The sequence below is a fragment of the Corythoichthys intestinalis genome, chromosome 18, assembly GCF_030265065.1.
Source record: "Corythoichthys intestinalis isolate RoL2023-P3 chromosome 18, ASM3026506v1, whole genome shotgun sequence".
Lineage (NCBI taxonomy): Eukaryota > Metazoa > Chordata > Actinopteri > Syngnathiformes > Syngnathidae > Corythoichthys > Corythoichthys intestinalis.
In genome coordinates, this window is record NC_080412.1 from 14,862,501 (window position 1) to 14,879,572 (window position 17,072).

At 39.3% G+C, this 17,072-nt stretch overlaps 3 protein-coding genes across 3 annotated transcripts in view; 2 read left to right on the top strand and 1 right to left on the bottom strand.

Moving 5' to 3' along the window:
- The window catches only part of pigs (phosphatidylinositol glycan anchor biosynthesis, class S), a 9,098-nt gene extending 2,216 nt beyond the window's left edge, over nucleotides 1–6,882 (top strand). Inside the window, exons 6-12 of the mRNA XM_057821011.1 lie at nucleotides 1,792–2,032; nucleotides 2,127–2,269; nucleotides 3,347–3,461; nucleotides 3,536–3,681; nucleotides 3,904–3,995; nucleotides 4,066–4,276; nucleotides 5,460–6,882. Coding sequence (XP_057676994.1) covers nucleotides 1,792–2,032; nucleotides 2,127–2,269; nucleotides 3,347–3,461; nucleotides 3,536–3,681; nucleotides 3,904–3,995; nucleotides 4,066–4,276; nucleotides 5,460–5,738 — 1,227 coding nt within the window. The 3' untranslated portion in view covers nucleotides 5,739–6,882. The remainder of the gene's footprint in view (nucleotides 1–1,791; nucleotides 2,033–2,126; nucleotides 2,270–3,346; nucleotides 3,462–3,535; nucleotides 3,682–3,903; nucleotides 3,996–4,065; nucleotides 4,277–5,459) is intronic.
- tlcd5b (TLC domain containing 5b) lies at nucleotides 4,564–14,135 on the bottom strand. The gene is made up of 4 exons (XM_057821013.1): nucleotides 11,966–14,135; nucleotides 10,645–10,888; nucleotides 9,101–9,306; nucleotides 4,564–8,978 (listed from the first exon to the last, which is right to left on the bottom strand). Exons 3-4 carry the CDS (start codon nucleotides 9,294–9,296, stop codon nucleotides 8,422–8,424), a joined length of 753 nt encoding a protein of 250 aa, XP_057676996.1. The 5' UTR covers nucleotides 9,297–9,306; nucleotides 10,645–10,888; nucleotides 11,966–14,135; the 3' UTR covers nucleotides 4,564–8,421.
- Nucleotides 11,325–17,072, top strand: part of rcc1l (RCC1 like) — a 16,926-nt gene continuing 11,178 nt past the window's right edge. Inside the window, exons 1-7 of the mRNA XM_057821012.1 lie at nucleotides 11,325–11,491; nucleotides 12,574–12,859; nucleotides 12,929–13,058; nucleotides 13,830–13,958; nucleotides 14,082–14,148; nucleotides 14,322–14,458; nucleotides 14,523–14,704. Coding sequence (XP_057676995.1) covers nucleotides 12,578–12,859; nucleotides 12,929–13,058; nucleotides 13,830–13,958; nucleotides 14,082–14,148; nucleotides 14,322–14,458; nucleotides 14,523–14,704 — 927 coding nt within the window. The 5' untranslated portion in view covers nucleotides 11,325–11,491; nucleotides 12,574–12,577. The remainder of the gene's footprint in view (nucleotides 11,492–12,573; nucleotides 12,860–12,928; nucleotides 13,059–13,829; nucleotides 13,959–14,081; nucleotides 14,149–14,321; nucleotides 14,459–14,522; nucleotides 14,705–17,072) is intronic.

The following is a 17,072-nucleotide window of genomic DNA, read 5'->3' on the forward strand; positions in this document are numbered from 1 at the left end:
TGTATTAGGAATGTCCCCAATCTGATCATGTGATCGGAAATCGGGCCGATCAGGCCATTTTTTGAGGATTGGAATCGGGTGAAAAGGATCGTGTTTTTAATTTAAAAAAAAAAAAAAAAAAAAAAAAAAAAAACTTTGTGTGCCGGCTAGAGTCGCCAGTCTTGAGAACTAGTTGACATTTTACAGTATGTTACCGCCACCTTGTGGTCATAATAATTAATTGCGTCCATTGTGTGAAGTTTGAGTGGGAAGTGAGAGTTTGGAACACAGGCTCATTCACTTGCACAGTAGGCAGTCCTTCGGTATCATTGACGCTGTTGAGAGCTTTCTTGTACGTATATGTTTGTTTATGGGGAAAAGCTATGTGAACCAAATCTGTAAATAGGTCCTGCTGTATGGAAGCTAACCTAAACTTATAGCTTGTAGCTCAAGTAAACTGTGGTTGGTGTTGGTTGGTGTTGGTGTCTACATGGTATTTGTATACGGACGTGTATTGTGCAGGTGTGTTGAATAAATGCATGTTTAGTTACAGTTTCACAAATTTGAACAAATTACTTCATATAAAAACAAGAAAAGACCAAGCTTTGTGTTTTATTGGAGGACATTCAATGTTAGCTGGCTGTCAGGCAGTGCACAAGGAAACACACTGTTTTGGACAGTATACATATATATTTCTTAAATTTTTAAAGGGCTAAAAAGTAACAATCCATAAATTCCATACGTTTTATACTCCGCAACACTTCAGAAAAAGAGAAAGTCCCGTAAACAGTACAGTTCTGTAACATGTTTGGAACTTTTGTTAAAAAAAAAAAACATTCTAGCTTTATGGTATCTGATCGGGGCAGATTCTCAAGATCAGGTGACTCAGACTCTGGTGCAAAAATATGCGATCGGGACATCCCTAGTTCATGTATTTATATTTAATATTAGGGGTGTGACAAAATATCGAAATGTTGATATATCGTGATACTTTGTATCCCGAAAGGTTATCGATATGCGCCTGCCGAGAATCGAGATATCGTTTTAAAAAGGTGTCAATGTCTAAAAAATAAAATAAAAAGGAACCAACAAGTTGCTACCAAACTCTTCCACCATAAAAGTGTCTCAGTTAACTCTAAGGCTGCATTGACGGTGCTCGACGCCCAATCCATGTAGACTGGGAACGTTCGTTCATTCGAAACCAGAGCATTCAGTCATTCTGTCCGATTTACACTGCATTTACAGGTCATTTCCTGCTGAGTTTGAGTCACTGCCTATTTATTTGGGTGATTCCCACGTCACTTCCTTTTCTATAACTAAAATAAACTGGAAGTAACCCATAAAATACCCCAAACTCAACAGGAAGTAACTGAAAATCAACAGGTAAATGACCTTAAATGGCCCAAAATTACCTCATTGGCTGCCACTGACGGCCATAGACGTTCAATCCATTTGAAGTGGGAGGGATCGTTCATTCGCTGCCACCCTCCCAGTTCAAATGGATTGGACGTCTACTAGTGATAAACTCATTGCAATTCACAGCAGAAGCTTGTTTTCTGTTTATTAGTTGTTTATAAGATATCCTAGAATGATTTCCTGACCAATGTATCGATAATCGTTGTATCACCATATCGTCAGATCGTTATCATGAGCGTTGTATCGCAAATCATATTGTATGGTGAGGTACCAAGAGGTTCCCACTCCTATTTAATATATCTTAATATCGTATCTTTTAAGGTAAGAGGGCTATTTTCCAAGAAAAAAAAAGTGACCTAAACTGCACTCAATGAACCTAATCCCTACTTTAAACAGGATGTGGATGTGTACGTGGGCCAGCGCCGGACCGCCTTAGTGCGTGCGGACGCTGAGACAAAAGCAGGCAAGACGCTCAAACAAGTCCTGGCCGGAGTGGAGCCCCGGGTGAAGGAGGTGCTGCGGGTGATGTCGTTCAGCCACGGCGACATCATGGCCGTCCTCAGCAACCGAGTGCGACCGGGTTCCGGAAGCCTGCCGAAGAAAGATGACAGCATTAGATCCTTCAAATCCAGTCCGGGTTAGTAGTTTGTTTACATTATTGCCATCACGTCCAGCAACACAATTCCCCACGCTGTGCACATGTTACTAAGCAGAATTTCTGTTTACTTTAGGGTACGAGATAACCTTCAGTCTGCTGAATCCTGACCCCAAGTCGCATCGCCTTTACTGGGACATAGAGGGCGCCGTGCACACATTCGTCCAACCTCTCCTTTCCAAACTCAGCCCTCTGGCCAACTTTAGTGTAGATTCTCAGGTACAAAGTTTGTTTATGATGGAATACAGTTCAGTTGAGTTGGAATCGTGAGGGTGAACGAACATTTCCATATGTATAAAGAAAACTACATTTTTGTTCGAGCCCTTTGGTTTTTTTTTTTTATTGTTGTGACAGTAAGTTAACTCGTTCGCTGCCATTGACAGCAACTAATATCGAATTCAGTGTTGGTAAAAACAACATTAAAATGAACAAAAAAAGAAATGCACTCTATAGTTGATGAATAGAATAAAATGGCATCAATAAGAACATTTTTATAATTCCTTTTTTTTTAGTGGGAAAAAAACTAGGGCTGTCAAAATTATCGCGTCAACGGGTGGTAATTATTTTTTTTAATAAATCACGTTAAAATATTTGACGCAATTAACGCACATGCCCCGCTCAAACAGATTAAAATGACATCAGTGTAATGTCCGCTTGTTACTTGTTTTTTGGTGTTTGGCGCCCTCTGCTGGTGCATGGGTCCAAATGATTTTATGGGTTTGGAGAGTGAGCATGGTGTAATTATTGACATCAACAATGGCGAGCTACTAGTTTATTTTTTGATTGAAAATTTTACAAATTTTAATAAAACAAAAACATTAAGAGGGGTTTTAATATGAAATTTCTATAACTTGTACTAACATTTTAAGAACTACAAGTCTTTCTATCACAGTACTATCTATTACAGTACTTAGGTACCATATGTTGAATGTATATATCCGTCTTGTGTCTTATCTTTCCATTCCAACAATAATTTACAGAAAAATATGGCATATTTTATCGATGGTTTGAATTGCGATTAATTACGAGTAATTAATTTTTAAGCTGTAATTAACTCGATTAAAAATGTTAATCGTTTGACAGCCCTAAAAAAACATAAATGTAAAGGAATAATTTTTCTTTTTTTAAGCTATTTGGGAAAAATAAAATACATTAAAATAAGAGTTAAAATGGATTGGAAATCTAGCGTCGTCAATGGCAGCGAATGACTAAAAAGAGTGCCCCGTTATTAGTGAAAATACGTGGACTAAATTAGTTGCCGGCACAAATGTGTAATGAGGTCGTTGTTTCAAGCAGACGCTGTACTACACCATGCTGGGTTTCAATGCCCGCTTCGACGACCACCACAGCGCCTACACGTTGAGCGCCGACAGCCTGGCACACGTCATCAACCCCGCAGAGTCTCGACTGGGTAATTTGACGACCGCTCGCTTCCAATCTGGCTCTCGGATCACACAGAAATGATCGTTTTTCTCTGATGCCCAGGCTCCAACGCCGCCTCGTCCAACCCGCCGCTCAATTTCCTGCTCTACATGCCCGACGCACAACATTCACCCCTGCACATCCTCGACCCCCAGAAACGACTGGTCGCCTCAAATGCCTTTCATTCGCCGCGCTGGGGTGGAATCATGGTGAGCTTTGAAAAATATGTTCATTCGCTGTCAGCACCTCGCAGTTCAAATAGCTTGGACGTCCATCATCCTCAATGGCACTGATAGTGGTTAGGTAGTGCCTGCCCAAGCTAAGATAGAAATTATTTTACATTGAAGTGATTATGGAGTAATTTAGTATTAAAAGAGAAAAAAATCGGTGCAGCAGTTGAATCTGACACACGATCAATATTGTTTTCCCAGATATATAACGTAAACAGAGCAAATGGTACGTTACCTGTCGACGTCCACATCAACATGGCCAAAGTGATGGGCGTCTTTCTCGCACAGCTCCGGTAATAAGTGGCGTCATCAAAAGAATGCCCTGTGTGTGTGACATCATCATTTAAACGCCGCCCTCTGCAGTCTGCTGCTCGGCGTGAAGCCCACGGCGCGTACCGCCGGCATCCTAGTGGCGCCGCCTGGCTACTCGGGCCTGTCTGACTGGGAGCTGGACCGCCTCATGTGGAGTCACAGCGTGGAGAACATCGCCACAGCGACCACAACCATCACGTCGCTAGTGCAGCTGCTCGACCAGATCGACACCATCGTGATCAACGACAACATTGCGGAGCAGGTCAGGACGGGTGTGTGTAGGCTAGAGTACAAAGTATTTAGGCAACATGTTAAAGAAAATCACGATTACACAATGAGTCAAAAGACGTAAGGTTAGAAAAATTTGGGGTTACAGCCCTAAAAGGTACATATTTGAGGGAAAAACGTGTATAGTCACTTTCTTAAGGCAATTGCTTAAGTCATTTTTTACAAAAATAATTAAAATTTATATTAAGTATCAAAAATTCAACAAATAATTTGTCAGTTTTTTGTATTTTTGGAAAAATCTTTAAAATGATTTGGCTGTTATGTTAACCTGATATAGGTCAAGTGATTTTTAATAATTGGAAAAAACAAATATTTGTAAATTTTATATTTCTGTCTTTATAAAGTAAAAAAAAAAAAATAATAAAATAAAATGTTAAAAACAAAATAAATACAGTTCAAATGAATGAAAACAGAAATGCACTGTTTTATGCAGTATTTTTGTCTAACCATTTCCATTGACGGACATCCAATCCATTCGTTTATTCACCCCTCTTAGTCAAAATGGATTGGACGTCTAATGCGGTCTGTGGCACTGAAAAATAAGCATTAACTGGCTGGCTAGTTAAAATGAATTCTAACGTTGTCAATGGCAGACAATGAGTTCAATACTATGGAATAGGGGAAAAAAGGTTTAGCGTGAGCACTATAATGGCGTCAGCATTCTGAGTGAAATAGGAAATTTTTATGAAGAAATATTGAAATATTTTGAAGACAAAGTATATTTTGAAGTAAAACATGTATATACAGTTTATAGTTCTGGAGGAAATGGAAGACCTTCATGAAAGAAAATTTATCCCTGTCAGAATAAGTTTTGATATTTTGTGGTAAAGCCTTGTTTCTCAAAATATTTTTTTTCTCTAAAGATTGTTTTTTTTCCCTCGTCAAAAATAGACAATTTTTTCATTAAGTTTTTCGAAAATATCTTAAAATATTTGTCTTTAAAAAAAAATAAAATGAAAAAAAATAAAACTTTAAAACACACTCCTGGTCAAATGTTTTAAGACACTTCATCATTCAGTGGAATGGCAAACTGTCTTAATTCTTCTGAACATTACTGTAGACTAATTTAAACATTTGACATTTTCTTTTTAAATGTCTTTTGTTGTTTTTTTTTTTTATAAAATACTATGCATATTTCTTTTTTTGGTGGGAGGCAGGTGTCCAACGCCGTGGCGTCGCTGCAGCTGGCAACAGCCGAGTTGGAGTCAGGCAACCTGGCCTTCGCTTTGCAGTACAGCAAGGAGGCCATCCTGGCGTCAGAGCGAGCCTTCTTCGACCCTTCGCTGCTACACCTTCTCTACTTCCCCAGTGACCAGAAGTTTGCCATCTACATCCCACTCTTCTTGCCCATGGGTGTACCCCTCCTGCTGTCGTTGCTCAAAATTGTAGCAGAGGTGCGGCAGAGGCGCAAGGACAAACTGGCCAAGAAGGACTAAAGCGGTGAGGAATGCAACTTATCCATTTTTTTTTTTACCATTCAACCCATTTAGAAAAATCAACAAAAGTCCCTTTCTTTAGATTTTATTTTATTTTATTTATTTATTTTTTTGGGGGGAGGGACAGGGGTGAGGGTATGTCCAATTGAATGTCTATTGCCGTCATTGGCAGTCAGTGAGTTAGGTCAGTGAGTTAGGGCTGGGCGATATGGCCTACAAATAAAATTTTCCCCCACCCACTTTTTAAAGGGGACAATGAGAACAGAAGACAGAAAAAGCGCAAAATTTTTTTAACACTTATAAGGGCACGATTTGAAGCCATTGCCTCCCACTGACAGCGCTTGACGTCCGATTAATTTTGACAGAGAGGGGCGAACTGTCATTGGCACTGAAATATGAGCATTCAGTCATATTTCCAGTCCTCCCATTTTAAATGAATTGGATATCTCTCCTTGTTAATGGCAGGCGATGAGTTAAATACTGTAGAAGAAAAAAAAAATTTGGGGGTGTTATAGATAAATTGTATTTGTTTTTAGTCAAGTTTTTCATTAAAGGGAACCTCGGACTTAAAGACTTGCTTTAATAACCCAAAATTTTTCTCTTTTACTAAAATATATTATCCGAAACGCCTAAAATATTGCCATTGATAAAAAATCTATAATATTTAGTACATGTTTTGACCTACGGAGGGCGCCATGTTTTATGGACGCTCGGGTTGATGACATAGATTGTCAGTTACTCGATGAATACTACCAGGTTACTGCAATTCCTTCTACGTGGCGAAAAGTCCAACACACGCGCTCATCAGTTAAAAGTGGCGAGTAATTAGTAGTGTTTTTATTCTTTTATTTTTTTTCATTGCCTCAAAATACATATTGCATGTGTTTCCCTCTCATATTTTTAAGCATTGTGTTTTCTTGTGGTAGTTTTAAAGCAGATTGACCACATTATATTGAAACCACCCTTAATTGATATTACTACGTTGATGTTTTTTCTTAAGGCATCTACAGTATGTTCTGTCTGTATGCATCTAAACACAACAAGCTGAAAGCGCATGGTAGCACTTTGGGTGTCAAATTCGCCTCTTATAGAACATTTCGCTGGTGTAGCACATTGTGGCAGAATACCGTTTTTTTTTTTTTTTTTTTAACTACTCTCGTCTCGTCTTATCCTGTCTTTCTTGGTCATTTTGCTTTTGCTGCTTATTTTGTGAAATATCGACAGTGCTGTTATGGTCATTAATGTTCCTCCCGGGTTCAAAATGAAAGGGTTGAAGAGATGACATGTTTATGTCGCTAGTCATACTGTGGAAGCCTGGCAGTGTAACCATGTGACGCCACCGCCCTGCGATGTCAACAACAATGGCGACCTACTAGTTAAACTAATTTTACAAACGCCATAAAAACGAAAACGTTAAGAGTGGTTTCAATATCAATGTTTTTTAACTCAAAATAACGTTTATCTTTTAAGAACAACAAGTAGAACAAGTCTTTCTGTCCGTGGAGCCCTTTAAAGGTTTATTATAATTTTATTATCTCCTTCAAAAAAAAAAAATATAATAATAAACATGTAATTATAATTGAGATCTGGCGTCTATATATGTCGACATCACTATCATCGCAAATGTTGATATTGTTGTCCACAAGACCCAAAATGTCATGGCCTCGTAGTTATTTTTTTTAATTCTGAAAACCATCACTTACCCTATACAGGGTAAAAAAATATGAAGTGTAGAAAAAAAGGTAACATAAATAAAGTACAAAAGTCTTATCCCTATTTTTGCTGTTACAAAGTAATAATTTAAGAAAGAAATTCTTATGGGGAATAATCTAGATTAGCTAGATTTCCTTTTATGCAAAAACAACAACAACACAGGACAAACTCTTAATTATTAAAACTTGAATTGATAACAGATTTATCGCCCAGGCCTACAATGACTTGAAAAATGCCACTGACACTGTTTAACATGCCTGCTGAAAGCCTGTTTTGGGCCTTTTTTTTAATATACTGTATATATTTGAAATTCCTCTTTTAAGTTATTAAAAAATAAAACATTTACTTGTTTTAATTTGTATTTGTTTTATTCTTACGCAGCAGTGCCTTGAGTTAAAAGTTGAATCTGATACTTGACCCCGCTCGTATCACAAATCACCCTTCCCCAATAAGATAAATAAAATTCTAAACTTGAACCATTTACAAATTCCACCTTCAAGGCCAATGTATGTATCTCTGTGACAAAATAATTCAAATGCATGTTGAGTGTTTTGAAGACATCTTGCTCTAAATTATGTATGTATGTCAATAACGAGTAGACCCACAAAAAAATCTCTAAAAGTCTACCATTTTGGTGTGAATTGTGAACTTTATGCTCATTCATTTTTACTTTTGATAAGCACCACTCAAGTATGAAATCTAACCTTAGCCCAAAGCCGTTTTCTCTTGGCAGCATGTTATTTGAGAGGCCTGTCAAGCTTGAGTAGACCCACAAAAAAATCTCAAGAAGCCCTGACTGAAAAGACAAAGGATGTCAGTCATTTTGGTTTGAAGTGTAGAATTTGGAAGCATATCCAGGAGTAAATTGCTGGACAATTTTGAGTTTGTCCGTTTCCCCAAATCTCATGAAATTTGGTAGGTGTGTAAATCATGAGTAAACTTACAAAAAAGTCATGATATCACCCCTGTTTCATTCTGATTTGAAGCAACCACTCTTCCTGTTGTCTAAATGATGTCCATCCACGTGAAACTCTTTGCGCCTCTCACACCACTGTTTGTAGCGCATTTTACTTTTTTTGTATCCGAACCTGGCGATGTCCACCATGAACACCCAGGCCAGGCCGTACATGACAACGCCGCCCAGCTTCATGATGGGCGCAGTCCTGGGCGAGGTCAGCTCGCAGTAAAACATACAAGCGCCCACGCCCACCCGCACGGTGGCGAAGAGGACGATGAAGAGCAGGTCCACAGTGTCGCCCAGCAAGCTGTCGTAGCGGCCCAGACGGCGTAGGAACCAGCGGACCTGCAGTAGGGGGTTGGTGATTTCGCTACCGAAGATGACGGCGCACGTCTCACATGCCGACACGCCCATCAGAAGCGCCAGCAGGATGCCCGCGATGCTGGCGGCGTGGTGGCCTAGCATGACGGCGCTCTCACCACCGAAGCGCACGCACCAGGACATGTCAAAGAGAAAGTAGCCCAGGCAGACGCACAGCGCCGACGTCTGCAGCTCCGTGTTCTCACTACCTGGGAATGAATGGACTGATTTGTCGCAGCCGTTGATGGTGATAGATGTCCAATCCGTTTTGGCTGAGAAGTCTAATTGGATGTCTATTATTGTCAACGGCAACCAAAAATCATTCGCTGACCTGCGTGCGTGAGGGGCCAGGGACCTTCCACGAAGATCACGTACGCCGTCAACATCATGATGGCGACCCCGTGCGTCAGCGTGACCAGTCGGCAGTTCCACTCGGGCCCGCGCTGTGGCGAGAGCCGGCACAGCAGTACGTAGAGACCCAACCAGCCCGCCAGGCTGCACGCAACCTTCAGCATTGCCGCCGCCATCTTGTAATCACTGTTGGTAGTCATGCAATCAAATTTTAATTTTGCCATTGCATTCCCATTTACTGTAGTAGATTCTAAAAGAGTAAAACGCATCTCTAGTGGTAGGTAAATAAAAACTGATACAATTTAGTGGTATTGAGCTTCTGCACTGTTGTTTTTTATCTATGACCTTACAAGGCAAGTAACAATTTTAGGTAATTTTAAAAAATCTTTAATGTCATTTTTATTTTTTTTTAATTATTTTATTTAATTTTAAAAGTGCATGTATTAATTAATAAAAATGTTAATACAAATACATTACCAAAAAAATAATTGCATGGGAATAGTTTGCTCTGCTGGTCGGTAGACTAACACTTAACTAAAACCAGATCATTTCTATTGATTTTTGGTTTTTTGTTACTTTGTTTATTTTTGATCACTTTGTGATGTTGATTTTGGGGCATATCGATGAGAATTTTTTTTTGTCAATTATTATTTTTTAAATTCATTATTCAGATTAGGGCTCTATACAGGGTTAAAAACTTTATTTTTACACATGCATTTTTACGTTTAATACATTTTATATGAAAACATTTGAACTGTAATGCAATGATTTTATAAAAAGTTAGTAAAAATCAACTTTAATTTTTTAAAAAATAAGGGATAAGACAAATGAATATTTTTTTTCCGTATGTTCTCTTTTACATCTATTTAAATGCATTTTTTTTTTTTTTTATAAGTGATATTTTTTCTATCCACTATGAATTATGTAAATTGAATACATTAAAGTTTACCATTTATATTTCAGGATTAAGAACATAACGATAATCCTACCATATTTCTCCGTGTAGAATCTAAATCTTTCAAAAAGCAAAGTTTTTAAGTGAGTTCATTTTGAATAAATTAAAACAATGAGGATTTCTTAAAATAAATCATAGGTTTGACTTCAAGCACACTTAATATTTTATGGTGCAATACATTTCAAATGCATATTTATTGCAGTCCAGGTTCTATTTTCTGATCTTGAAGCACTTGGTTCTAACGTCATAGTGGCTTTAATGAATATTAAATATACTTTTTCAGGATTAAAAACATTTTTTAAAATGTTGATAACGCTACAAGAGCGCTAAATATCAGGTGTAAAAAGTTTTTGTACTGCCCGAACAGCATGTAAATAGCAATCCTAGTGCAGGTTAGGATGACATTTGGCGCTATCTGATTTTAAATAGTCTCCATCCATTTTCTGATGTATTTAAAAAAAAAAAAATGTTTAGGCTCATCCTAGAATTTGACCTGAAATGCCAATATCTCCAACTTTTTGTGAGTTTGTATTTCACCTTCAAAAACTTTGATATTAAAGAGTCCTTACCTTAACCTCTCTCAGACCTTTCCATCATAAAGTTACATCAGAATGCTTGGAGATGATCATATTTGTGGATCTTGTGCTCCAACCGTCTCCTTTCTGCACCTTCTTCCTGAAGTGATCCTCTTAAAGGATTACCGTCTGTGCTTGCAGACCTACTCGGTGTATGGATCCTAGCTTAGATGACCACTTGTTCGTTCATTAGCCCTTCCATTCAAAACTGATTGGACGTCTAGTGCCGTCAATGGTACTGTAAAAGCATTCACAGCCGGTCTCAAAACCTAGACCCAGTATTTTTTATTTTTTTAAATAGTCATTAAAAAAACAACACTTTAAATTTAAAAGAAAACTGTATGGGACGATACATAAATGTTAAAATATAAGATCTATATTTTCCATTTTGTATGACAAACGTCATCCTCATTTTGATCAGTATAAATTATAATTTAAAAAATTAGATTTTAGACTAGGGAAAGCGTCTGATGCTTTATTTTTTGGAAAAAAAATAAAATATTTAATCAATAAATTATGATAACGATGTACGATTTCTAAAATCAAATTTGACTGTTGTAATTACAGTCCATTCGTTGGGCGGCGCCCTGATGTTCTGCCGCGACTCAACACATGAATAAAGAGTGGAATAAGAACAGGAACTAAAAACATCCAGTAGATGGCGGTAATGCCCCAAGGTACCGAGGGGTAAACTGCCAATATACAAGAAGAAGGCGGAGGAAGTAAAAACATTTCATTTCCTAGTTGAAAATGCAGTCGGCACGTAAAAAAAACACGTGAAAATGATATTGGAAGGTTTTAATTCATAAGTATTATTCTTACCACAACACGTGCCGCAAAGGTAAGTTTATCTCAAAGTTATTCATAAATGTTTAAAACTCAAACCGTCGTAACCGAGCAGCTCACTTTCTGGTTCATTTCAGAGGCCATAGCAGCAAATATCCAATTATTCAAACTGTATTTTCGATTACGTTGTGTATGCAGTTGTGTGACTAATTTTCTGTGAAGATGAGCTGAGAAATCACATATATTAAGCTAGACAAGTCTGATTCGCGCTCTGAGCAACGGGGACAGGCGTTGTCACTGGTCGGCCATTTTGCGTCAGTCCCATTCGATTAACATCAGTCAACAGCACGTGTACTTTAAAAAAGCTTTAAACTGCTCAATTTTCAAACGGATTTGTTTGTCATAAACGTCTGAGATGCAGTAAATTTAATGCATATTTCCTAATACTTATAACAGTTTCTCAAAATCAAGCCTGAATCATAGCCACGCGAATATGGTTGTTCGAAACAAAATAGTTTGTTTAATCCACCTGTATTTTAGTGGAGAAAATCACTCCTCTTACGTCCGCTACTATCGAGTACCCGGGAAGTCCTCTGACGCAAGATGGACGCCAGGAACTTACATGGCCGTCATAAATCTACCCTCATATATGTCATACATATAAGTATGTGAGTCCTTGTCATGCATGTTTGTTGTAAATGTGTTATTTACCTACATGAGTGAGACCTTGTTGTTGTGTGTGAGTGAGTGTAAATCTTTGGTGTGCATCATCCTTGTTTATAATGTACTGGTCTATACATTGTATAGATTCTATACAGTATTCCCTCATTCGCCATTCCCTCTTTCCATACTATAGAAAGAGGGAAATGGTGCATTGTTACATTAGTTTTATTTGTCCCATGACCACATTTTCAACTCAAAAAAGTCATGTCTCAGCTCATATTTCCCTCTTCAAATATTGATGCATTGCTGCAATTGACAGAGACGGACATCCAATAGATTTGACCTGGGAGACCTGATCAGCTCCCGTACTTTAAATGGATTGGACTTAACTAGTGACAAACTCATTTAAATTCACGGCAGAAGGACACCTATATTTGTCAACAAAATATTTAATCCATTCCATTTGTTTTTTAGCGTCATGTCTCTTCAATGCACTCGACGGCGCCTCCTCTCTGTGCTCAAAGTTCACTGTTGCAGCCATGCGACACTCAGCGGCACCCAGAATCCGTGGGAGCAAACCGGAAGTGTTCCGGTGTTCCAGTACGTGGGTCAGCACAGAAAACCCAGCCATAAAGTGTTTGTGTGGGGCTTCAGCTTCACGGGAGCACTGGGCATTCCCAGCTTTGTGATCCCTGACAGCGGCAGGAAGAAGCCTCGCAAATACCAGCTCACACCTTACCGACTGGAGACGGCAGAGCAGGTAGGAGGGAAGCCTCTCCCATCTATGGTTGAGTGATGTGCGGTTGAGTAACGGCTCCACTTTTGTCAGATCTCGTCCGCCGCCTGTGGGTACGGCTTCACCCTCCTCGCCTCATCCACGAGAGATGTGACCAAGTTGTGGGGTGCCGGCCTCAACAAGGACTCTCAGCTCGGGTTCCAACGCACGCAGCGTAGCCGACGTAAGACTAGTATAGGTCGTAGAAATTAGTGCCGTGCGATATGATGAAAATCTTATCATGACATGGGCCATTTTATATCATGATATTGATATGCCACGACATAATACATTCATAATTATGTTGTAAAAAATTATACAATTACAATAACTTTTCCCTGACTCAAATTGTTTTTGAATTCACATTAAACTGACCTGCCACAAATGTTAAATGCACCAAGTAGTGCCACTAACTAAAACTATCCAGTGTAAACGGAAGCATATGTGTATTTTTGCACTAGTGTAAAGATATCTAAAATAAATAATCTACTAATACAAGTGACTAGTATTGTAGTTTTGACTTTTAAGACTGCGGTATATTAAGTTAGCATTATATAGTTTATACTGCAATTAAAACAAATTTTGTTGTCTGTGTTCTGTGTGGAATATACGGTATGTGTTGCTATTCTCAATTATCTTGCATGCATTGCTCAAGTACAGTCGGCAGGAGGAGCCTATTTTATAACTGTTAGGGACATCTTGATGCCGACTGGTGGTCATACCAAGGCATTTGGAATCCTATAATGTATCAGGTGAGGCGCCATCTGCTGTCCAGAATGTAAATTGCAGGAGCAAGTCTCTTTAAGGTGACAGTGACGATATACGTGTAAAAAGTCGATGGAAAGTACATTATTTTGACGATGCCTGTCGTGATGTCCTACAGTACTAGTAGAAATATTCTTTTTTTTTTTGTGTGTGCGGATGATTGCCAGCTGCATCCATGTTGTGCTTTCAGTTCACAGTTACGATTACGTGCTGGAGCCATCGCCCGTACTGCTGCCTCTACGAGAACCGCAGAAAACACGCGTGATGCAGGTCTCGTGCGGACGGGCCCACGCACTCGTGCTAACTGACAGCGAAGGAGGTCGATTCATACGCTCATATGTTTTGTTCGTCTCACTGTGAGACAATTAAGGCTCTTGCTTGAGAAGAATGATTACCTTCAAACCATGTAGGTGTAAATATCCTCGCTGTGTGTCTCTCGTAGTGTTCAGCATGGGCAACAATGCTTACGGCCAGTGCGGACGACACATTGTGGAAGATGAAGTGTACAGGTGCTTTGTTTTTTATGTTGGGGACTTGACAACAATTTACGTGTGTGTGTGTGTGTGTGTGTGTGTGTGTGTTTGTTTGTTTAATTATCTTTAAACATGGCGTTTGGCTTTGCTAGATGTCCAATTGATTTTTACGTTGCCAGTGAATGAGTTAACATTTTCTTTTTCAACAGCGGCAGCCACATTGTTCATAAATTGGAGGGCCCAGAGGGCCGGGTGGTGCAGGTGGCGTGCGGACAGGACCACAGCCTCTTCCTGACGGATTCCGGACAAGTCTACGCATGCGGATGGGGAGCGGACGGACAGACCGGTAAGTTCCTTCGATGTGCGTTAGTGGGTATGTTCTCGTATTGAGGACCATTTGTCGCTCGCAGGTTTAGGGCACCATGGCGTGTGCTCCACCCCGACGAGAGTGCTGGGGGAGTTGTCAGGTGTGAAGGTTCAGCAGGTCAGCACGTACGGCGACTGCAGCCTGGCAGTTTCTGAGGACGGGCAGCTGTATGGGTGGGGGAACTCGGAATACCGTCAGCTGGCCTCTGTCTCTGACACCACACAGGTGGGGACCACCATACTACAGGATAGTTTTTGGTTGTCATTGGACTGGGAGGGAAAGAATTAACAGTGGCCAACATTTTTTTTTTTCATTTTCTGTAGCATTTTTTTTTTTTTATGATTCTTCACAATTTTAGGTCAATGATTACAAATCTACCATGATTTTTTCCCCCCATGAGCTTTAGTCCGTTGTTTATATTAGTGGTATTTCACACAGATTTTTTTTTTATTTTCGCCTAGATGCTAGCTTAAATTTTCAATCTTTTGCATAGTCATATCTTTTTCTTTCTGAATGGTTGTCAACATTGACTTGTCATAGTCGACAGATTTTCACACATTGGAGCACTTTGGGCAGCAGTGCACTACAGCAGGGGTCCCCAACCTTTTTTGCACTACAGACCAACCAGTGTGATGTGGACTTTTTTTCACAGACTGGCAATGTATGGCATTAAATTACACTGAATATAAAATAACACGACGTGGCTAAAAATGAACATTATGTGCAGGGAAAATGTAACTCACCATACGCTGTAGGGACGCAACGATACAGTTAAGTCACGGTTCGGTATGATTTTCGATACAAGGGACACGATTTTCAATTCGATTCAATACATTTAATGCTCTTAAACAAAAAATACAAGTGTTTTTAGGGCCCGAGCACTAAGCGTGCGAAGGCCCTATTATTTTGCAAAGGATTATTATTTTTTTCTTTTTTCAGGGCAAATGAAAACGGCCAATTTGGAGGCCTCAACATGCACGAAAAGTCACCAAAATTTGCACATACGTCCGAAAAATTGTAAATTTCGATAATTTTGCAACGTTGCAAAAAAATATAACAAAATGGCTCAGTGGCGCCCCCTTGAAATTTTAAAATTGGCCTATAACATTAGGGTCTGTCAGCGTAGAGCAATGAAATTTGGGGGGTCTATACCTTGTCCAAAACCGCTCCAAAAAAGCATTTACACCCATATTCCAAACCCAACAGGAAATCGGTTATTTTGGATCAAATATGAAATTTTTATCGATTTACAGGGTGCACATTTGAGACCTTTTCGCCGAGGGAGTTAGTTGGATCATCTTCAAAATTGGTGAGACTGTTCAGGAGACATATGAAATCTTAAGTTTTGAAAATGGTGCGTTTTCATTCACGGGTCTGACCTGGGTGTGGTGCCAAAGTCGGCCATTTTTTCGGCAAAATGACAAATTCAGTAAAGGACTAATAGCTCCTTCACACAACGTTCAATCTTTTTCATATTTGGCATGTATGTGCGGTATCCCACCCTTAACACGAGTGCATTGAAATATTACCCATTAGGTCTAGCGCCCCCTAGTGAGAACAGGAAATGCCTTTTTTTACGAGACAGGTTCCTCCTCCAAGAGAAAAAAATCTGTTGACCTCAAACCTGCATCAGGGGAGCCTTAAGACCTGTGTTCAGGTGCCTGATGAAAAATATTGAGGTTTCGTTGAGGCGGAGGGGTCCAAACAGGAAAGTGAAAATGAACGTCAACAATTTGTCACGCAAAAAACTTTGAACAGTCATAACTCGGCAGATATACAACATATCTGCGCCAAACTTCCCGTGTTTGTTGAGAGTCATACCCTGAAGGTTCTTGTAGGGGTCATTTGCATCAACTCTATAGTGCCAACTAGTGGCGACAGAAAGAAGTTTTAAAAAAGGCCTTTCCTATTGAGTTTTTTCAACATAGAGCGAGGAAATTTGGGGAGTAGATACCTTATGCAAAACTGCTCCAAAAAGTCTCTAGCACCCGTATTCCAAATCCAACAGGAAATCGGGTATTTTGGATAGAATGTGAAATTTTCATGGGTTCACAGTAGGAGTTTACATTTGGAGGCTTGAATATGCACAAAAACTCATAAAAATTTGCACATACATGCGGCTTTGGATAACGTTCGATAATCTTGCAATGTTACGAAAAAATGTAACAAAATGCCTCAGTGGCGCCCCCTTGAATTTTTCAAAAAGGTGTTTCCTATTAGGTTTTTTTAACATAGAGTGATGAAATTTGGGGAGTCGATACCTTGTGCAAAACTGCTCCAAAAAGTCTCTTGCACCCGTATTCCAAATCCAACAGCAAATCGGGTATTTTGGATCGAATGTGAAATTTTTATTGGTTCACAGTAGGAGTTTACATTTGGAGGCTTGAACATGCACGAAAACTCACAAAAATTTGCACATACATGCGGCTTTGGATAACGTTCCATAATCTTGCAATGTTACGAAAAAATGTAACAAAATGCCTCAGTGGCGCCCCCTTGAATTTTTCAAAAAGGCGTTTCCTATTAGGTTTTTTTATCATAGAGTGATGAAATTTGGGGAGTCGATACCTTGTGCAAAACTGCTCCAAAAAGT

Bases quoted from the DNA above. Each gene is read 5' to 3' on its own strand.
- tlcd5b (XM_057821013.1), bottom strand. From the start codon at position 9,296: ATGGCGGCGGCAATGCTGAAGGTTGCGTGCAGCCTGGCGGGCTGGTTG. The intron at 8,979-9,100 runs GTCAGCGAATGA...ATTCATTCCCAG, and splicing joins CTGGCCCCTCACGCACGCAG to GTAGTGAGAACACGGAGCTG.